The 21,440-nt window shown below is 38.5% G+C and overlaps 1 protein-coding gene across 2 annotated transcripts in view; it reads right to left on the bottom strand.

Moving 5' to 3' along the window:
- Nucleotides 1–16,735: 16,735 nt before the first annotated feature.
- The window catches only part of LOC148223386 (uncharacterized), a 106,189-nt gene continuing 101,484 nt past the window's right edge, over nucleotides 16,736–21,440 (bottom strand). For both annotated transcript variants that reach the window (XM_088167439.1, XM_088167440.1), the window contains 3 exons: nucleotides 21,077–21,181; nucleotides 20,225–20,357; nucleotides 16,736–17,115 (listed from right to left, as the gene is read on the bottom strand). In XM_088167439.1, the coding sequence (XP_088023565.1) occupies nucleotides 17,010–17,115; nucleotides 20,225–20,357; nucleotides 21,077–21,146 (309 nt within the window). In that variant the 5' untranslated portion in view covers nucleotides 21,147–21,181 and the 3' untranslated portion in view covers nucleotides 16,736–17,009. The remainder of the gene's footprint in view (nucleotides 17,116–20,224; nucleotides 20,358–21,076; nucleotides 21,182–21,440) is intronic.

The raw sequence follows: 21,440 nt of genomic DNA, 5'->3' as shown, positions 1-21,440 counted from the left end.
TTCATTTAATCATCTGAAAAGTACTTGCTCTCAGTTCCTCACCCTGAAACTTGTAAAATATCTTGTGTGTCTTGTCTACAATACACAGTAGCCACTGAAAAACTGGAGATGAATGCTAATCCAAAATTCCTCCTTTGAGGAGGATGTACTGTGATGCTGTAAGAACATTAAGCTGTAAATAGCTGTGAAGATAGATGCCTGGGTCATGCACTGAAAAACATTATGGTGTCTTCTTAACAACATAAATTTCCAGTCTCTTCATTTTACAAAGTCTTTACATACAAAAAAGGCCAATTCCTTGTGTAAGTCAAACATTTCATTTCAACACATTCAAGGTATTACACTTTTCCTCCCCAGTACATAGATGTCAACAGATTCCTTCCAAGCACACTGATATAAGCTCCATAGTACCTCAGTGGGTAAAGAACTGCGAGTCCATGAAGATCTTCATGAAGTCCAAAATGTGTTGCCTGTCTTCTGCAAACAATTGTCATGAAGAAAATTCCTTTCTACTGAAAGGCATCAAAGAATCCATCCCCATGAGCTGTCAGTGGTCATAAAGACTCCTTTCACAGGTATTACTGTTTGCTTTGTAAGAAAAATGACGTAACTTTAAATATGATTTTCAGACACTTAAACTCCCTGTGTAGCCTAAATAAGCTACAGCCAGGGATGCTTGGAGCAGTTCTTGCTTTTTGAAACAAATGGTACTGAATTCTGCACATGCAGTTACAGCTGCACAGATTTTTGTGTCTGGCATGACTTTTGAGATCACTTTACTACAAACTTTTTCCCATCTGGTCCTTGATAACTAAGGTTATCATGAACATAACTGAAATTTTTGAAATTCTCCTTTTACAGAATCACTGTAGCTTTTGATCTGAGAATATTTTCTAAATGCAGCTGTAGTGCTGATTGTTACCTTTTTTGTTTTTTCTCTCCAGCTACTCCAGTGTCTCCTGCAGCTGTTTTGCTGCTGCTACTATTTCTGCATTCATTGCAACCCCAATAGAGAGAGACAGGACAAAGCAGAAAGTACATATCACTAAAAGTATTATTTGGATCTGCTATATGTCTCCTTTTTTGTGGATGAACATGTTAAAGGGGAAAAAATTTACATCTATGAAACCTCAACTACAGAGGCAATTTCAGACTGAGTTGAATTCCTTTATTCTTTTAAAGATACTTACTGATCCAGTTGAATAAATCCGCGACAGAAAAATGACCTTTCATTTATTTTCAATGAAAAGGTCAGTCAAAATTTCAAAAACTATCACTTTAGAAAATAACCTTGCAATTATTCATTATGTTTAGTCTTCAGAAAGCAATGGGGTCAGAATATGCCTCACACTGATAAAATCAAAGAATATAGAATCATTGAATATGCTGAGTTAGAAGGGACCCATCAAGACCATCAAGTCTGACTCCTTGCCCTGTGCAGGTGATCCCAAGAGTCACACCATGTGCTGAGAGCATTATCCAAATGCTTCTGGAACTCAGACAGGCTTGGTGGTACTTTGATCACTTCCCAGACTGCTGCAGTGCCCAACCACCCTCTGGGTGAAACACTTTTTCCTGATATCAAATCTAAACCTCCCCTGACTCAGATTTACGCCATGTCCGTGAGTCCTGCCACTGATCACAACCTTGAAGAGACTGGTATCTGCCCCTCCACTTCTCCTCATGAGGATGTTGAAGATTACAGTGAGTTTTCTCTTCAGTCTTCCCATTTCCAGGCTAAACAAACCAAATTACCTCAGCAATTCCTCATAAGGCTTTCTTTCAGACCCTTCAATATCCTCACAACCTTTTTTGGATGCTCCCTAATAGCTTTGTATCTTTGTTATATTGTGGAACCCAAAACTGCCCCCAGCACTGGAGGTGAGGCTGCCCCAGCTCAGAGCAGAGCAGGACAATCCCCTCCCTTGCCTGGCTGGCCATGCTGTGCCTGATGCCCCCCAGGACACGAGTGGCCCTCCTGGCTGCCAGGGCACTGCTGGCTGAGATTCAATTTGCCAGTGATCTGGACCTGCAGGTCCCTTTCCACAGGGCTGCTCTTTGGCCTCTCATTCCTTAGTCTATGCACACAACCAGGGCTGCCCCATTCCAGATGCAGAATCCGGCACTTTCCCTTGTTGTTCTCCATATGGTGGGTGATTGGTCTCTCCAGTTTGTCAAGTCCTTTTGAATAGATCCCATATCTTGCCCCAGTTAATCCCTTGCTCACCAACACTCACTGTAGGGCCACTCTTCACTTTCGTCCTCACCAAGCTTTTATGTCATGAGGAGACAGATCTGCCCTGGGGAGAAAACCTCTCTCCATTTTTATGCTCTTCAGCAGGCTGTCCACCATTATTAGCAACTAGGAAGACATTGTTTTTCAGAGGAATTTTCAGATCATTTCCTCATCAGCTTCCCCCAGGACATGTTATGCTAACATGCCATCTTCAGAGCCTTTCCTACTGTGTTGGGGTTTCAGTCAACAAATGCCCCATAGCTTTTCTCACCCTTGCAGACAAACTCGAAATCTTGGGTTTGTTTTTTTTTTCCTAGAAAAATTGCCTCCTGAGGCCTTCACCAACAGTATTTGCTCTGTTAAAAAGGTGAATTACGTCAGTTTGAAGCTTCTAGACTTGCTGGTGTTTAACACATTAAGTTATTTACTTGCCTGAAGTCAGTAATTCACATAGAATTGTCTTCCTTGTTCTCTCTCCTTTGACTATCCTTGGCATATCGTTTGCACAAAGCACAACCTGCATAGCCTGCCTTGCACAGGCTCTACTATTATGAATAATGTTGAATGGCCCTCATCATTTCTTCTTTTTTCTTCAAATTCTTATCAGGGTATGTCTCAACAAATATTAGAGCAAATATCATACTGTATATCACCTTTTCTTTAGCAGTAGCTGCTAAGCTGAGAGTATTGGGAATCTTATCCTCAGTCTGGAAATTAATGCTTAGAAACAGAAAAACTTAGCACACACATGCAAAAAGAGACATCTACTTCTTACCAAGTTCTGAAGTATCTTAAGAAATGAAAGCGTGAAATCAAGTACATCTAAAATATGGTTATTAAAGCTCTTGTATATATTTGTCCACAAAATTTCAAATATTTCTCTTTCTGAGGTCTCATTTTATTTCTTTACAGCTTTTCAGCACCTTGAGAGGAGTCTAGTTTTGACAGAACTATTATTATTACACTTTTATTACATATCTAAAATAGATTTCGATTTGCAAGCAGTAAGATATACAATATGGTTAGAGGAAGTTTTTTTAATATGCATTGATTAAAACATTTAGAGCAAGCAGAGAGGAATTTAGAGAAAACAAACACACAGAACGTAGTATCAGCACACAGGCTATAGACATGCAACCTCCACCATAGATTCTACTGTAGGATTTTAGAATTTTTTTCTTTATACACTGCTCTTAGTCACAGATGGTCCCTGGAATTCTAGAAAAAAACAGTGTATTTTGGTTAATGAGCAAATAAATGTTAGTATGGAGTCCTATATGACAAATATTATTAATAGCACTGACACATCAAAGGGGAGATTTTTCTAGAGAAAAGTATTATGAAGTATAAATTGCAACACTTTTGAAGGCAATCTTGCCTCACCCCGGAATTTCAATAATCCACTGACGGAGAGAAAAGCCTTAAAGCAAGAAAGAACCACTGATTAGTGAAGGTAGGCACGTAAAATTTTTTGTGTCTGAATACATATAAATGTAACTGAACAAGTAGTTATAATCAGCACTCAAGCTTTGCAGAAACCCATTTGCAGGATTTTCAGATAGAAGAGAATAAATAAATAAATGTAAAGGTTGAGTTTTGCTATTCCACAGCAGGAAGGTTGCTTTAAACCAAGGTGCAGTGCAGTGCAAAAATGTGAAAGTCCCAGAAACATTCAGCAAATGGATGATGCAGATGACCACCATCCCCCATCACCTCTGCATGCACAATTTACTGTGAAACTCACAGCTTTTCTTCCTTCTTTCTACTAGCAAATACATTTCACAAAATGCACAACTCTGTATTTCTGTGTTACTCTGAAATGCAGAATAGTAATTTACGCTTTTTGTTTTCTTCCAGACAGAAATATGATTTTAAAAAGAGAACAGAGAGTCACAAACTCACAAGATGGCAGAATCACTGGTAGAAGAAAAAGCCTTCAGCTACAGCTGTACTCTCAATATATTTGTGGCAGAAGTAGCAATAGGTGGCACTTCCTGAAAATGAATATCAGGTAGAAGTTGGTTGGGAGGGACCTCAACAGTTCTTCAATCAGGCTCCTGATCAAAGCAAGGTTAACACTGAAATTAGACTAGGTTGCTTAGCTGGTATCTAAAAACAATGTGCTTGCTTCCCTTTTCAGTTGTGGGAAGACTTCAATTTGGGATGGCTTCTATAAACTTGAACTAAAACTGACATTGTTAGTTTTGGGAATCAAATCCATGCAGACTCACATTGGGTACAGTTTAAATGCTACTTGGCTATCCAGTATGTGACTTTTTAAATTTAATTTGATGTACCTAATGGATACGCAGACAGAAACCAATTACAACCAGACAAATACATGTTTTCAGGTTATTTAATCTCAGAAGTTAAGTTTCATTCCAACGAATGTATTTATTTCTTTAGCACCTTCAGGTTTTCCTTCAATTAAATTATTTTTGATAAGTCATTTATAACCTCTGTTACAAAGTATTCATCGTTCATACTGTGCTAAGTCACTGTGTTCATCAATCAGCTCAACAACATTAATTAAAAATCATAGTGAAAGAATTCATATTCTTCTATGATTTTTAAGGAAGCATGATGTCAGGGTTTTTTTAAGTATACAAACAGCCTGTCACAAAGAGTCATATCCCAGTGCTAAAATAACTTCAAGAGCAGTTTCCAGGTCTAGTTTAGCATAGGAAAACCACAGGTTTTGTTCCAGGTTTTCTTGGTGAAATGCAAGTCATGCAATTAAAAATCTATTGGCCCAGACAATTTCTGTCCCACAAGCATTAGAACACAATTAAATACGGCTTTTTTGAATATATTTCATAGCTATGAAAAGCAAACATTCTACAGCTTTTGAAGTTCTTGAAATTACTTTTGTTACCTGTCCCAGGTGCAATGAACCTTGTTTTAACAACCTTTAGGAAACATGGCATTGTTGGGGCCACTCAATCTCTAATATAACTGCTGTCACTACAAACATTATCTGCACTTCACAGGTAGGCCATGCGCAATTTGCTTAACGAAGCTGCTACACCAAGACTTGAAACCAGATATCCAAAGTCAGAGCTGTTGTTTGACTTCTTTTCACACTGTCATAGTAGGTTTTATAGTTTCACTGCCACACTAAACCTGACATATACCATTGGCACCTGATATATCAATTATTTCACTTGGCCTGATAATCAAGATGTACTCAAAGAACAATTTGGTCCACGCATTTGTCACTAGCACATGCTTTCTTGTCCATCTGCATGGCCCACTCCATTTAACTTCACCGAGAAAAATTTCCCCATGTTTCCACTCCTTCCCCTGCTTTTAGATAGCAAAACAACTACTGCAGGTAATCTGACAACAGATGATTAAAGCAGGGAAGGGCAACTTGTCTTACAAAGATCTGTAGCTAATAAATTCTCTCATTCTTTTCCCTTTCTTTCACCAATCAGTTTAAAATTCATTAGTTTGAGCCATACCATTTCTGAGAGCAGTCTCAGCACAAATTAAAGAGCCATACATCCTCAACCAGAAAGAGGGAGTCTGATCAATATTCAGTCACAGCCCCTATAGTGACCAAAACACAGGACTGTCTTATTATACCATCAGCACAAGGGTTGTTCATAGGGCCCTAACACCATCATATGGTCCCATTTGCACTGTCATTTTAAGTTTTAATTTAAGCTTCACAGAAACTTCACCAGCAGAAGGCATTTAGCATAAACTACAAATATTCACAAAGTTCTCTGAAACCTTCAAGTCCAAAACACTGCATTTCTTCCCACGGCAAGGGTTTCAAACCTTAAGACAGCAGGTGGAATAAGTGGGGCAGAGTTCCCGTAACTTGGCAATCATTGTTGAGCCTTCTGCACTATCTCTTCCACCAGATCATATTTGAGACAAGGTCTCCCTCTCATGTCAAATTAATGAAGGGTAATACAGTTAGTTTTCCTGAGAGACATGTCACTTGTTAGCAGAAAGCTTCAGTGGAACAATAGTTTGCAAGCTGCTGTGAGGATACAATTCTCATCTTGTGCCTTTTAACTGTCAGTTAAAGCACCTACGGTGCTCCTGAAAAAGACGCAGTTGGATAGCTCAGCTGGGTGAACTGTTCATTCAAACCCACATCAAGAGGAGATATATTCATCCCAAGGACTCACAAAGGTCACAGATCTCATGCTGACTCCTGTCAGTCTCTCATTCTTCTAACTAGTAACACTACTGCTGCAAAAGGGTGAATGAATCAGTCTGTGGTTCATGTCTCCTGCCTATCTTCATCCGGTAAAGAGGGGGCATAGCTGCAGGGATTCCTGCTTTCTGGGTCTACATGAGCATAATCAAGTCATGAACTGCAAGGAGAAATCAGCTCAGTATTGACTCTACTTGGCTGCTGTTGGACTTGTTCCTGGGATACATAACAATCCAATGTCAAAGAGAAGAAAATTTAATTGGAATGAAAGATGGCATAAGAATCTCTGTTTCAATGCCTTGGAAAGGCTGGGGGGACAATCATCTCCTCACATCTCATCACATCCTGCTTGTCTTTACATAGATATAGCTACCTCTCATTTCCCATGAAAAATACACTGACAGTAGTATCTGAAGGGCTTTACAATAAGCTTGTTGCAAAGCACAGCTACCCCTGTATCCCTTGCTTCCTCAAAGATCCTAACTAATTCTTGCACCTGATTTCCTTTCCCACTAAGAGTGCTGTGAATCTGACATGCTGCCATTCATTTGAAATGTCATGATGGAGTTAATCTCCTGACCTGCTTCTCTCTCTCCTCCTCCAGACACTTTTTGAACTGATCTGTAGTCAAGTGTCTTTTCTTATATTTGTTTTGCCTTATCTTAGGACAGGTAACGTTTCTCTCTCCACGCTTCTAAAATGTGTATGATTTGATCCCACTCTATAAATGTTTTAGAATAACAATACAACTAAAGGATGCTTGCACATCTCAGCTGTCAGGGAATCAAAGAAGAACATTTTCCACTCTAAATATTAACTGTTAGAGTCTTCTATTTGTATCATAATTGAAAACCATTATCGTAATTGGTTAGCAAAGCCACCAAAGGCACAGGCCTAAAATGGAAATGAATGAAGCAGCTGTGGAAATGACATCTTAATAAGAATAATGAAATTCAAACCCCTACTGCAAGTACAGTGTATAATCCATTACATGGAGATTAGATGAGATATAAATACCTAAAGGATATAAGATGATTGATCTGACAAGTCGTCAGGTTTTGCAACCATAAAATGTCAAACAACAGGTATCTGAACACTGCAAATTGCCTAACTACAGCTTTTTCATGGAGAGTGAGAAGGTAATCTGACAACTTGCACTGTCATGCAAGGTCTTACTCCATTCTGGGTGCAGCATTTTAGCTGAGTTTTTCCTCCTCCTTTTTACCCAGAAAGTACTGTCAAGGTCTGAATAAATTTTTTATTAATTCCCTGGATCTGAAACTCTGTGGATGAAGGTTCAATTCCCAGTCTACCCATACAGTTAACCTCTTTATAATTCAGTTTCTTGCTCATGAGATGTAGCAATAAAGCTGGCCTTTGCCATTTACAGGTAGAGAAAACATTTGATAAACTTAATGATATGCCAGAATACTGTATCAATTCTGGGTACTGTTATATTTAGACTGCTACAAAACTTCAAAGACATAGAAAAAGAGCATCAAGACTGTACTGAAGAGCATGGGAGCTGGGGAAGGGTTGACTCCTGAAAGAGGTTGCTACTCCCAAGGTACTCAGCTGAAAAAGCCAGGGTTTTAGTAGACTTTTAAGAATCTCTAGAAATTCCCTATTTCTCATTGATTTTTAAGTGAAAACAATGAGGACTGACAAGTCTAAATCCCTCCCTGTTGAGCTAGGGAGAAATCTTCATCCACATGTGAGTTATTCCAGTGGAAATTACCTATCTCAATGTTTGTATCACTCCTATTTTTGTTGTGGTCCAGAACCTCATAAACATGCATCAGCCATGGAGGCAGCTCAACACAAAGATAAGACAGGCTTTTGAGAATTCTAAGGGTGGAAAAAATCAGAGATTGTTTATATTCCTTTACAAAGCCTCCCATTCCTCGCTCATGTGCTAGAAAACATGCAACAGAGCAGGAATCCCAATGCTTAGACACTAGTTAGGTATTCATCATTTCTCCCAAATCATCTAGAAGCTCCAACAGGACACACCATGATGAGGGCAGCAAAGTTAAAGGCACAACAAGAAGGTTAACGTTCCTACTATACATTTTCTCTGGAGAGCTTTTTGCCTGAGCCACTTATGCTAGTGGTTTCTGTAACACACACACCAACACTGCACTTTAAGTGAAGGCAGTCATTGAGCATAGCTGGGGGGAAAAAAGTCTCTACCTTAGCACAGGCTCAAATACACACATAACTTCTTTACACATTTTCAGTTTAACCATGCTATATTCTACCTCACCAGATCTTGGCAAATTTCTGTCTTGTCTGGGTTTTGTAACACATCAGTCAAAGGCTCCTGATTAGAAGGATCTATTTCATGAGCACAGCAAAAGACCGGAGGACAGCTAGGATAAATCAGTGAACTTGGATAGCTGTGTACAAGCAACACCCTTCAGATATATACAGATTGGGAGTACTTAGCTAAAAGTAATGTCATAAACTGCAATAAGCATTAATGGTAAAACCTGAAATCCACAGTCTTACTTCCTTATTCAGTAGTAACTAAACCCTTTGATCTCCAAGACTGTCTCCTCTACTCCTAACAACTTTACTAGCAGATTTATAACCATAAAGTAATTACAGGAATGAATTAATTATTTGTAAGGTAAAGTTGTGCCAAGTTACACAGGTTGCTTTAAAGACACTTACAGAAAAGAAAATGACTATTTTATTTTCTTGAAGTCTTTTTAACTTTACTCCAAGCCCCCCTGTGCAATATCCTTCCACCATGACTGGAGAAGTGCTCAACATTATAGGAAGGAACAGTCTACTGAAGTGTGGTCTGCTTTTATGCTGTTCAGGCTGTCCCCACTTAAGATATGTGCACTTTAGCCATTACATTTGTTCAGCAGCTAATGGGAAATATTAAGTGTACTGGAATAAATAAGGCTAAGTAGAAGAGGCCTTAATATTTGGCTTTCAGTAAGCTCTCTTGTCAAGCTGTCACTTTTTGCAGGTTATTGTCTATACATATTCTAGAGAATAAGCTGCAGGAAGGCTGGAATAGGAAGATACCAGGACACTACTTCAGGGTAGCTAGAGGTAACTTCTAGCTAGCTGTGTCAGCCATAGCAAAAGGTCATTTTCAATCCTTCAGTGTGGTAAGTGTAATTCTTAAATAACTTGAAGGCAACTAGCCTGAAAATTTCCACAGCTTGGAAGCCCTTTTTGTGTTCAAGAGATTAAGGAGCAATTGGAAAATCTGGGTTTCTATCCTAGGCTCTGTCAACGGGCTATGCTGTGTGATCCCTTAATGGATTTTTTTTTTCACCGCAGTTACCCACATCACCACATCCTCTCTTCTTCCTTCTCCAGTTAGATTATTGCTATGCAAGTAAGATGCTACATCCTCTGTATACTTGAAAGCTTCCTGATGTAGTGGGGATCCTTTCTGGATAGACAAGTCAAGTATCAGAAGGCATGAAATAAAAATATTCCTGATTCTCAGAGTTTTTTAGGCATAATCTGATTGAGGACTATGCACCAGGTCCAGTCTCAGTAGAACTACTTGCCAGCTCCATTCCTGGCTACTCCAAAATTTGCTTTGCTGCTGTATTACCTTCCTACCTAATTAGGATAATCTCAAGGAAGTGAGACCTTGGGAGGAATGAAGACTTCAGAAAATATAATTGCCTTCAGGAGAAAAAGATTCCCTTGTGAATTCAACTTTGTCTGCCTAGTTTAAATGTCATAGCATTTTATTCTCATACCCCTCACCCTGGCTCTCAGCTTTCAATTTCTGCAAACTGCTTGAATGAGCAGCATATGCTGACATACATGGGTCAGTTTTTATATCTTTGACTCATTCACATGAATATTTTTCTACCATTGCTCTGTATGATTCTTCTAAGGTATCAGATCAAAACAATGGGCCAGCCCACTTAACACACCCCAACTACTCGACAGAAAAGACCAGAGAAGCTGGCATGTCCCCTTAGAATTCCAGTCTTTTTCCCCTGAGTTTAACAGATAATGAAAATAATTAAAATCCAACTGTTCTGTTTTGTTGGGGATTTTTTTGTCATCCAGCACTCTTAGTGCAGATAGCCAGACCAGTGATGTAGCTTCTTGGAGTACTTACAGACTTATCCCTGTATTTCTACTATTAAGCAAATATAGTTCATAACCAACCACTTTCTGGGCCATTAAGGTCCATTTCACTTGCAGATTGTTGTCTGCATCAATTCAATGTTACCATGAGCCTGGTATCAGCCTCTCAGTCCCTTGAGCTGACCATATCTGCAAAACTTTACATGCTAGACTGTGCCACTTTTCAATAACGTGTCCATGACAGGGAATTGATATTGCTTTTAAATGTTTTGATAGCATATTAACAGATGTTATGTAAGATCTTTCTCCAAGCAGCCCCAACAATAAAATTCTTCTTCAGTGTGAGCTATTTAGTACTAGTGTTACCCATCCTATTTTTCATTTTCTTTGGCTCAGCCATAACAGACTTCTCAATTCGTACTCCAGTTTTATTTAATCTCATCTGAATGTGTGGAGAAAGTCAGAAACTTATACAGACATGTACACAAAAATTCTTACCACTAGCTTTCATAATGGGACTAATACTTTCCTTCTTGTGGAAATGCACTGATCAATATCCCTCAACTTAGCTGAACCTGATGTTTAAAAGCATGAGTTTACTTCAATGTTTCCTTTGTTTCTGGTCACATCTTTATCTTAAGGCTATTCCAGTTCAAAATATTATTCCAATATATTCCTACAGGTATTGTTTCATCAGTAAACTCTTTCCACTTTTCTCATAATAATTTGTCTAATTTGTAAATTATCTACATTCAACATATTGATTCTTCATCAATTCAATTTCTGTTGCCATCATAAAACAAACAAAAAAACAAACAAAAAACCAACCAAACAAAAAGCCACCAAAAACAATAGTCCATATCTATGCCTCTGTACTTATTACTACACTCTTCCAACTGAAAAATTTCATGCTCTTGAGTTCTGGTTTTAATTCAGAATAGTATCTACAATTTTCATTTTTTCATCCTTACTAATCTTTGTCTGTACCCTTAATATCAACAGCTCCATCACTATTACTACTGAAAACCTGTAGCAAAGTATTCTGTTTGTTTTGAGGAGTAGCTAAATTATTGTCTCATCCTCATTGAAGAATTATTCAAATTTTCTTTTTCTCATTTTCTCTTAATGTTTTAAGAACCTGTTGCTGCCGTGTGTAAGACTCAGCTTGACTTCTCCCATTTCCCTTTTTTCCTACACTTACCAGATTGTTTTGATGATTTGTGCTTTATTCCATGTATTTTCAGGTATGTTTTTCTGGTTTGCCTGAACACACTTCAAATGCACATTTATCTATTTTCTCTTAATTTCTTCTCATCCTAAACTGTTCTGTGTTCCTTGACAAATAATATCCAACATTCATCACTAAAATACACCACAAAATACTTGTGCTGATGATCATTTTAGGTAACAATCGGGTCTAAGCCCTCTTTTCCATGCCTAACAATCAGAACCACAATTGCTTACACTACAAAGGCAGATTCTCTAGTCATCTACAAAGGTCCCCACTTTATGTAGAGGAAGAAGTTGCCTAAGACTACCAGATTATTTTTTGTATTTCTGCAATGAATGCAGCTCAGTGTTTCCTGTACAGATCTCAAAGATCTCCTCAATACAGTTACCATTCAGGCAGACTTACTATCTTCCATCTTCTTTGCACATTCAGCTATCTGTCACTCTCTTTTATGCTTGTGTTTATCATTTTCTAAAGGCACTCCTAGGAGGTAGCAATGTAGTCTGGTTTATAGATATACAAGCCAGACTCAGTCTGAGTTCTGGGGGGTTTGTGCATTTAAAATATTTCTTTTTTTCCCCCTTAAGTTGCTAATCAGTAAGAAAACTCAAGACTAGGATCTGTCATTTTTTAAATTATGTACATGAAGAATTTTGTGGATGAGTTACACCCAATAATGTCTTAGGACTGTTGGAGGGCTAATTCCATTTTTTACACTCAGGCTGGTCAGATACTTTACAGATACTACTTTTACCTCTCACAAATTTCTTTTTCAAAGTCGGTATTAATAGGCATTTTAACCTGCAAGAGATAGTCCAGATAATGAGGATATGTGGTCAATTATGATGAAAGTCCAGTCACTGTGCTTAGGGTAATGCAGTGGGATTTGCTGGTTACTCTGCCTTAAGGAACACTTTGGATTCCATTTAATTTTTAATATTACTTTCAAATCCCTTTCAAAGTTTTTCTAATAATCCGAAAACTTTTAGCTACAACTGCATACTTTACCTCTTGGCATAGACTACAGATACACATCTCCAAATGCTAACCCTCTGAACAGGGTTAAAAACTTATACCAGGCTGAGTGCCTTCATTCATCATTGTAAGCTTGTGAATGACAAGCAGTATATCCTTGGTGTAGCAGCTGAGAATAATAATTTCTATTAATTATAAAACCAGTATTCATGTTCTGAGACTAAACAACCCCAGGTTTCTGCCAACCTTTGGAACCATCAAATACAATTCAGAGTTACTCTTCTTGAGAAATACGTTTAGGGCAGGTAACTCTATTTTGCATTTTGGTGAAGTCTTTGGTCTCACTGTAGCTCTCTCAGACACACAGTCCTACAGATTCACAAGGATTTCTAAAGTTCAATCAGAGAGTGTAAGTAATTTATGCATCTTTTTCTTTTTATGTATGCACCCTCTTGACAACAGGCTCTGTCACACCCTGCAAAAAAAAGCAATTTGTCAGGGAGAGGTAATTTCTGACTGCAAAATCACCCACAAAAGTCTTTGATTATGTGAGACAACTGGTCCAGAAGCCACTGCCAGGGGGCCAGGAACCACCTTGCTTCAAGGAGCTGTCTTTATAAGACAGATGGAGTGGGGGTGCTCATGGCAAGCACATAAGCTTGGTGAATCGGGGGTAATCCTGACTTTCTGCAGTCAGAGAGCACCCTGAGTCCATCAAGAGTAAAGGGTCTTATGCTTATTTTGTTGTTCGTTAAACAATTTCTCTTCTGTTTTGTTTGCCAGGTAAAACACTGGCACTGTCCTGACTCCTGCTCCCAGCTAATGTCTCTGATTCTCTGTGTGGAGCGTGTGTATGCCTGACGTGTGAGGTTATTAATCAAACAATCATAGACAGAGTAGTTAGGGCTGGAAGGGACCTTGAAGATCATTTAGTTCCAAGTCTTGCTATCTGCACTTTGTCTGTCTGGAAGCAGATGTTTTAAATGACAGAAGAGTGAAGACAGCAGTTCCTGTGAGTTCCATACCAGGTAGAATATTCCTGGGTATCAATATGGCCTGGAGCCTGGAACAGTGCCTAAATCTAATCCTGGAAGACGTCATCCACTTGGCAGATTCAATGGCTAAATCCTTTGCTACTGTGGTCACTCGAGAGGGTAAAATGACCATACTTTAAGACCTTGTATTAGCTTGTAAGATTACAAAAATGCCATCCTTTTGTCCTGTGGGATCCTGTTTCACCATATAAATAAAGAAAATTTGTTCTCCCCTTCGTTCTAAGCCATAATGCTGAGCTACAACATTTAAAAACAAAACAAAAAAGAAGTATTCCAAAGGGAAAAAACAGTTCTTCCAGGTTTCTCTGCTCTAATACTGAACGGCAGCTTCAGAGGAACAAATAATCAAGTAAGGCATATAGAAACACCTTGGTTTGTAAGCAAGTATGCAAGGAGGAAAGTATTTGGAAAACCAAGAATAAACCCAAGTGCTGTACTTTTCAGGGAAATTTTCTGAGCCTCCCAAATTCTCTTGTGCTTATGTTTTGAGGGCTCCATGTACAAGGCTTCTATCTACCATCCATGTGTCGAAATGTAACAGGAAATAAAATGAGAAAAACCTCATGGGTAATTGATATGGAATACGTAGGCGATCTGAAGGGAAAATCAGGACCAGAGATGTGCCAGGGAACAAAAAGGAAAAAAAAAAAAAAAAAAGGAAAGGAAAAAAAAAAAGGATGTTATTTAAAATGCCAGCCTCCTGTGAGCTCGTCTGCTTTCTATCACTTATTTTGCAGATCTGGGTTCCCACAGAGGACTGCTGCTGCCATCTACTGCCACCAGCACTGCCAGAGGCTGAGCTCCCCTCCTGCAACCTGGTCACAGGAATCGGCGTCAGGGAGGATGGCAGGGCATGAAAGATTTTGAGTCAATAAAGCAAAAACAGTTTCCAAGGACAGAAGGCTCACAGCAAAAATTAAAAACTCAAGCACAGATTTTTCCATTAATGATATAATGCAAAAAATGTCCGTGTTCTGAGGAGGGAAACCTAAATGGACAATCTTCGGCTTTCAAAAGGGAAGAGAAAGCCACATCTGGATCCACAATTTAGCCATGTAGTGACCTAAACCTACAGTAAAGGTCTTAAAGGTTATTAGCTTAAACGACATAGCTGACAGTCTGTGTTCAGCTTCATAAGATGATGAAATGACTTGCACAGCAGCAAAGCTATGGAAGGGCAAAGAGTCTGGGGGGGCTAAGTCCAAGTCTCCTAATTCAGTTACCTGTGTTACTCCTGTTCTAGGAACAGAGGGCTTCAGATTCTGGTAATGGAAATCCTATATCTGACCTTAGCTTAAAATTAACATCAACAAAGACTCAGAGAACAGCAAGCCCTCAGTTATTGCATGTATTTCTAAATGAAATCTGGAAGGAATGCATATTCCACTGTGTACTGAGACAGACTATGGAAAGAACAGAAAAAAAAATTTGGCAGCAGATATGCTGGATTTCCTAAGTTCTGAATTTCACAAAGTCCATTGCAGGTGGCATTAAAGATCAGACCCAGACCTCCCCAATCTCAGATCATATTTCTTCTCTGTTGGTGCTATATAGCAGTCTTCATTAGCAATACAATCTACACAGTGGTTGCAGAGATCTGAGAAGTGAAATAAATTAGCCTTTCCCCTTCTCTGTGCAGCTCTTGTGAGACTGTTCTCAGCGTTTGAGTCAAATGAGTTAAGTAGTCTCTAACTTGAATTTATTACATTACCTGAAATGCACAGTGGAATAATTTAAAGTTGATTTATCTAAGCACAGTGATAAAGTCATGTTTTTAATCCTTACAACAATCGTCTTTGATACCTACACTACACCATGTGGGCCCTTTCTATATGGATTAAAATACAAGCCAGTCCGCATGCCTAGCATGCATTTCTGGTACTATGACTTCATAAAAATGCCTAAACACGTCATTATCTTTATTATACACAAAGAAGTACTAAAAACTAAGTTATAATAGCAAGAGTGCTGTGCCCTAGCAGTGTGATTGAAGCCAAACCACTGTCCACACTGACAGAATATTGAAGTATTCCCAGGAATACACTCTCTTCCCTCATCTCCTCTAGGAGCTGATCTACCAAAACATGCCTGACAAGAAGGGCCTTTGTAGATCTGCCTTGCTCTACACTTCAACAGCCAGATTCTCCATAGAGGAACTCTGTAATGAAATAGGAACTAAAATTCTACAGAAGCTTTCTGGGTAAAAGAGAAGACAAAAATCACACTGGAAAGCCCTGGAGTTTGTGGTGGTGTTTTTCTTACAAACTGTCCTCCAGGACAGAAATGTTTCCTTCTAAATCAGTTGGCTGAATATTTCACTCTTTGTATGGAAGCTGATGTGGGTAGGTGGCCTTCCTTAAGACACTGTCAAAGGCTGATCAAAGAGTAACAATTAATTTGAATGAATATCTGAGGCCCAGCCTAGTTTTTTGATAGTTGGTTGTGTTTTTTTCTTTCTTTCTAAAGTCTTTGTCTCTTGCTCAGGCTTCACTTTTCTTTAGATTCTTGATTCAGTGTGTCTATCCCTCAATTCAGTGGTCAGAAGTTCCCTCCATATAAAGTTTCTGGAGGACAAAAGGTCATTATAATTCCTTTACTCAGTGTTTTGCAGTGTTCCAGGAAGATGTATGGGAAAACTTTGTTCTCCAACAGTTCATGTGAGCAAGGAGAGTTTTGACCTTTGCCTGGCATAAAGCCTCAAAAGAGGCGAGCTAGTAACTCAGTGCTTCCATAGATGACTGCTCCCTCACAGAGCCCACAGAAGTGAGGAGAGAGGGTTGTCTGGCACTGCAATCTTCTGGCAATTTATCTCTTGGCCACACTACTGAACCACAGAGACACTGAAGCCTGATCCAATGCCTGCTTGCAAGACGCAGGATAAATCCAGTAGAAGAGTGATACTGTTCCAAAAGCCATGCAAGGTAAATTGTTAAGATGGGGAAAGTATTATCATTCCCATTTATAGGTAAGAAAGGAACACAAGGTCATAGATTGGATCTCTGCCTCTCTTTAATGACACTTTGACTGTATGACACAAACTGCACATGTGCAATTCCAGGAGACTAATACTCAATGCTCAATAATGAACTAAAATATTATGTGGCAATGAGCAATGAGCCAATGATCAAAGATGAATAATCTAGCCAATTAAACTTGCCAATAGAATTAGGCAGCTACTTTAAATTATCCCAAACATAATGATGAGTATTCACTGTTTTTATCTGTAAAATATGTGTTACAGAGAGCCTTTTGGAAATCTCACTAAATGTTCTCCATCAACATGGAAGTATCTATGTAGCATTCATTTTCTGCATGGTTTGAGTTTTTGTCTTGGTTTGCACCTGAGAGCTGAAACGAGTCCTCATCACTGCACAGAGACAAAAAAAAAAAAGAAAAAAGTCATAACCTTTTTGTCCTTTTAGAATTTATCACATACAAATGAAGGAAAAACATTTGATTTGTGCTTACAGAATGTACACTGTTACCCCATGCACATCCACTAGACCATCACAACTAAACCTTAAGATCAAATTAGCAGAGAAGGGGTCTTGCAGGTGTTTTTGGAACCATGAATCACAGGAAAAATTAGGTCAAATCAAAACACCTTGGTTTCCCTCTTCATGCCATGGTGAAAAAAAAAAAAAAAAACACGGACTATAATCGAAGTGCTCAGGGCATCAACAGAGTTATATTTTTCAGATGGGATTTTTTTCTGCTATTTTATTTATCAGTTTATGCTGTTTTGTCATTGCATTTACATAAAACTGGGTCCATTTATAAAAGAATGTGCGAAAAATAAGTTGATTAATGGGGATACCACAGATCTACTTCTGCCTCTCCCCTCATATACAGTTTTGACTTTTTCAAAGCTATTTCTAATATGATTTGGTTTCAGGAATAATGAATTTATGAATTCATAAATTCAATAAAAGGTCACACTCTCACGAGTTACTAGTGGTTTTATTTTAAGGTGCACTTTGCTGCCATATTTCAACCACCTACAATGTTTCACATTTATGCCTTTCCTAAAAATAGAGAGGTATTCCCAACATATTAATCCTTACTTAATAATATCATTTCTGTCGCTCTTCTACTCTATGATGGGTTCTTCATCCTATCTTATGCTACTGCTGTGTTCAGCGAAGCTCCTGCTGTGTTTCTCTCCAGATATGGAAGCAAATAATTGAAAACTATGATGATCCTTTTCCCACATTCTATAAATCAACATTGCTGCCTTTCAGACAGTCAATAAAGACTGCCGAAACTCTGCTGAAAACGAAAGGTGCAGAGCATATTCAAACAATTGTCAAAAACAGACATAAAAACTAAATAGTCCATTTCCACCCAATAAACTTTGCAGCTTCCTCAGAGCTGCAGATGTCCATTAGCCCTGCATGATGATTTACTTCGCTGCAGAAGTGAGAGGGTAATGACCTATTTTCTTCTCAGCACCTCTCCGAACTTCATTCTGCTCTAGGTCACATTTATGAAGGTTATGACCCCATGCAGCAGACATTGGGAGGTTGTCTTACTGATCAATACTTCAGACAATAAAAGTTCTAATGAGAGCATACTACCTTAACACACTTGTCCAATTTAACTTGCATTTCATGCAACCATTCTCAAATGGGGCATCCAAGTGTTGTGTTACAGCTTTGCTGCTGGATGTGATGTTCAGGAAGCTGAGTGACTGAAAAAAGACCTCTTAAACTGAAAAAACCCCAACCTTAAACTAGTTTTATCACAAAACTTTTCAAAATATTTTCCTTTTCCCAGGAGCATGCTCTCCCTCAGATCCTTCTGCTGGCTATGGGAAAAAGGCCACCTTGTGCATGAAGTACTTTTAGTCAGCTTGTAGCACGACAAGTTCTAGTACAGAAAATGCCTGTTGAATAGACTATTCACGATCATTAATCTCAGCCTGAGTCTGTGCACTGAAAAATGGGAAGAGAGAAAAGGAAAACGGTCTGGTAGCACCAAATCCCTGACCTTTTCTCATTTTCTTGGATAAAAGAAGCGGTCTGAGTGGTAAAGACCAATTCATCCTAATTGGCTTCAGCAGTCATTGGGTGGTGGGGATGAACCTGGTGTTTCAAAGAACATGCAACACAGACTAAGGTTTGTCTACTACCTTTTTGAGTACATTGATCACTATTACTTCAGGGTGGCATCATGCAGTGCTAGCTCAACTGTTTTTATTTCATTTAAATTATTTTCCTTCCATGTTACTGTACATAATATATATCCGATATTTTTAATATTTTTTCTCTTCCATGATACAGATTTTAATTAGACAACTGCAATTTTAGTTAGGTGTAAAAAGTCACCTACGCATAAGGAAAACATCAGTATTCATCACAATTAAGTATATGGCTTTACAGCATTATCTCTACAGGGTACAGAAACGTATCTAACAGGTACAGGAGAGAAACCTCACATAAATACCTTATTTATGGAATGCAAATAGGATGGATTTCTTAAGCTGCCTGACAGAGAAACATGAAAATTGTCAAAACCTTAACTAGCCACTTGAAATTTCTGATTTTGCCACTGACTGTCACCAGCTGCTCCAAAGGAAGTTTGCACGCACAAGACACTTGCCTCAAGCCTAAAGGATCCTGGTCTCAGGTCTGAGAAGGCTTGCAGAGCATTTCACAACAGGATAATAACAGGACATGCAGTACTGAGTTCTTCTACTCATTGTCCTGCACCTCAGCCTTCATTTCAAACTGTGGTTGTTTTGCTTAGACCTTGAAGAAAATGTTGAGGAATCTCTCACAAAAAAAATAAAGCAGTGAAGCTGGTGGTACTTAAGAAAATTTCTAATAATTTTATTCCTAAGATATTCTATTGAAAATATATGAGAATATTCTATTCTCATATATTGAGAAGCTATTGCCTTCAGTGCTAACCTACCACGGTTATTTTCAGGGTGTAATCACTGGCGTGAAAAAAAAAATCTCTGCTTGGAATTTCTGAGTATATTTCACTATAAACATTTCAATAAATTTTTGTATACAAACATTAGGAAAATTGATATTTTGGAAAAGCAGAAATATGTGCATCAGAGCACTAAAGAGGAATGCTTTTGCTGGATATGTGTTTTTCCCAGAGACACTGTTCAAGAATTTTGTATTCTATGCAAGACAGATACAGATCCGTATACCAGCTCTTCACTGGCTCATCCCTTATTTCACACTCGACCAATTTTAATCTCTATCAATTGCTGCAAATAGTAAGACAGACATTATTTCCTCAAGTTATATTTAAGTGGGTGTCATCCGGGTTCTTTCCAACGAAAAGTAAAGCAATTAAAATTGTGCTGGAGATCTATACTCGTGTGCTCTCATTTCAGACATGAAAGCCCAGAAAAGCAACCGTTTTTTTTTTTCTTTATACATGGCTGAGAGTTTATTTGGTTTGAGATCAAAGTTATGATTTGTTTTTTGCTAGTGATTCATAGCCAACCACAGTACCTGCCAATCCAGTTGGTATTTGCTTTTCCTCGCCTCATCACCACAATAAGCATTCTGCAAAGGAGCTTGATCTTCAAACTGATCTCTGTGAGGTAGCAAGGATTCAACTCCTTCTGTTGTAGCTGTGTTTGAACTAAAGCAAAAAACAGAAACAAAAGCTCTATATTATTATAATCATCACCTATAACTTGAAGAAACTAATAACAGCTAAATCAGAGAGAAATTTTCTGCTTTATAGTCACTTTTATGATTATTATATTTAAACTACATCTATAGTGTCTTGTTCTTTAATGCTAAAAATTACATGAGAAACCTGCATGTCTGCAAGTCAAGGGACAGTAAGGTTTATATAAAAAAATAAATAGGCAAATTTTAGCAGGTAAAAAAGGCCTGGCAGACAATCAAAATGCATTTAAACGAATAATTTATAGCATTAAAATTTGTAACATAACTGAAGTTTAGTTTCTTAATGCATACATGGATTTGCATGTGCACTTGCACAGGTGTATATAATATGCATACAGACATGCAGACACACAAAGTTGCAACAGATTTCCAAACTGTGAGACAAATGCATGGACAGAATTACCTCGGTCTCTTAACAAAGAGGGCCACTTTTGATCTCATGTAAATTCACTCAAGTCAGGGGAATTACACTGGAGAGAGGTTTGACCCAGAATGTCAACAATTTTGAGAAAAGTATAGATTTATTTATTATGCAATTATTCACACAGAGGGACTTGCTCTCTCTTTTAAGAGGATGTGTCATGCAGTTTGATGTCTGCTGCTTCTTTTTCAGAAACTACGTTTCCAGTTCAGGCAAAGGAAGAACAAGCAGAGTCAGGGACTTACCTATTTGATTTGCCTGTGTTTGCAGTAGGAATATAAAGTTTTCAAGCCAGAAAAAGAAGAGATTTTGCATGTCCTAGGACGTGGAAAAGATGGGATTCCTCCAGCCTGGATACAGAAAAGATTGAGATGAATTGTGATGCATCTTCCCTGCACCTTTTCCTTTCCTGCTCTTTTGTTGGATCTGCTCCCTCCCTTTTCCTTCCCTTGACAATACTTCCGTTTGTTTGACCAGCAGCACATCTTCCCTCTAATGCATATCTAAAGCTCAGTAAAACAGGATCAAGGAGTCCTTTCTGGCACCAAGGCAAACAGTCCAGGCTGACTTGTGTGCCTTTGATTTAGAACTGCCTTCCCTCAAAACATA

Source organism: Sturnus vulgaris, chromosome 6 (assembly GCF_052056855.1).
Source record: "Sturnus vulgaris isolate bStuVul1 chromosome 6, bStuVul1.hap1, whole genome shotgun sequence".
Lineage (NCBI taxonomy): Eukaryota > Metazoa > Chordata > Aves > Passeriformes > Sturnidae > Sturnus > Sturnus vulgaris.
This window is presented reverse-complemented; position numbering and strand designations above follow the sequence as displayed.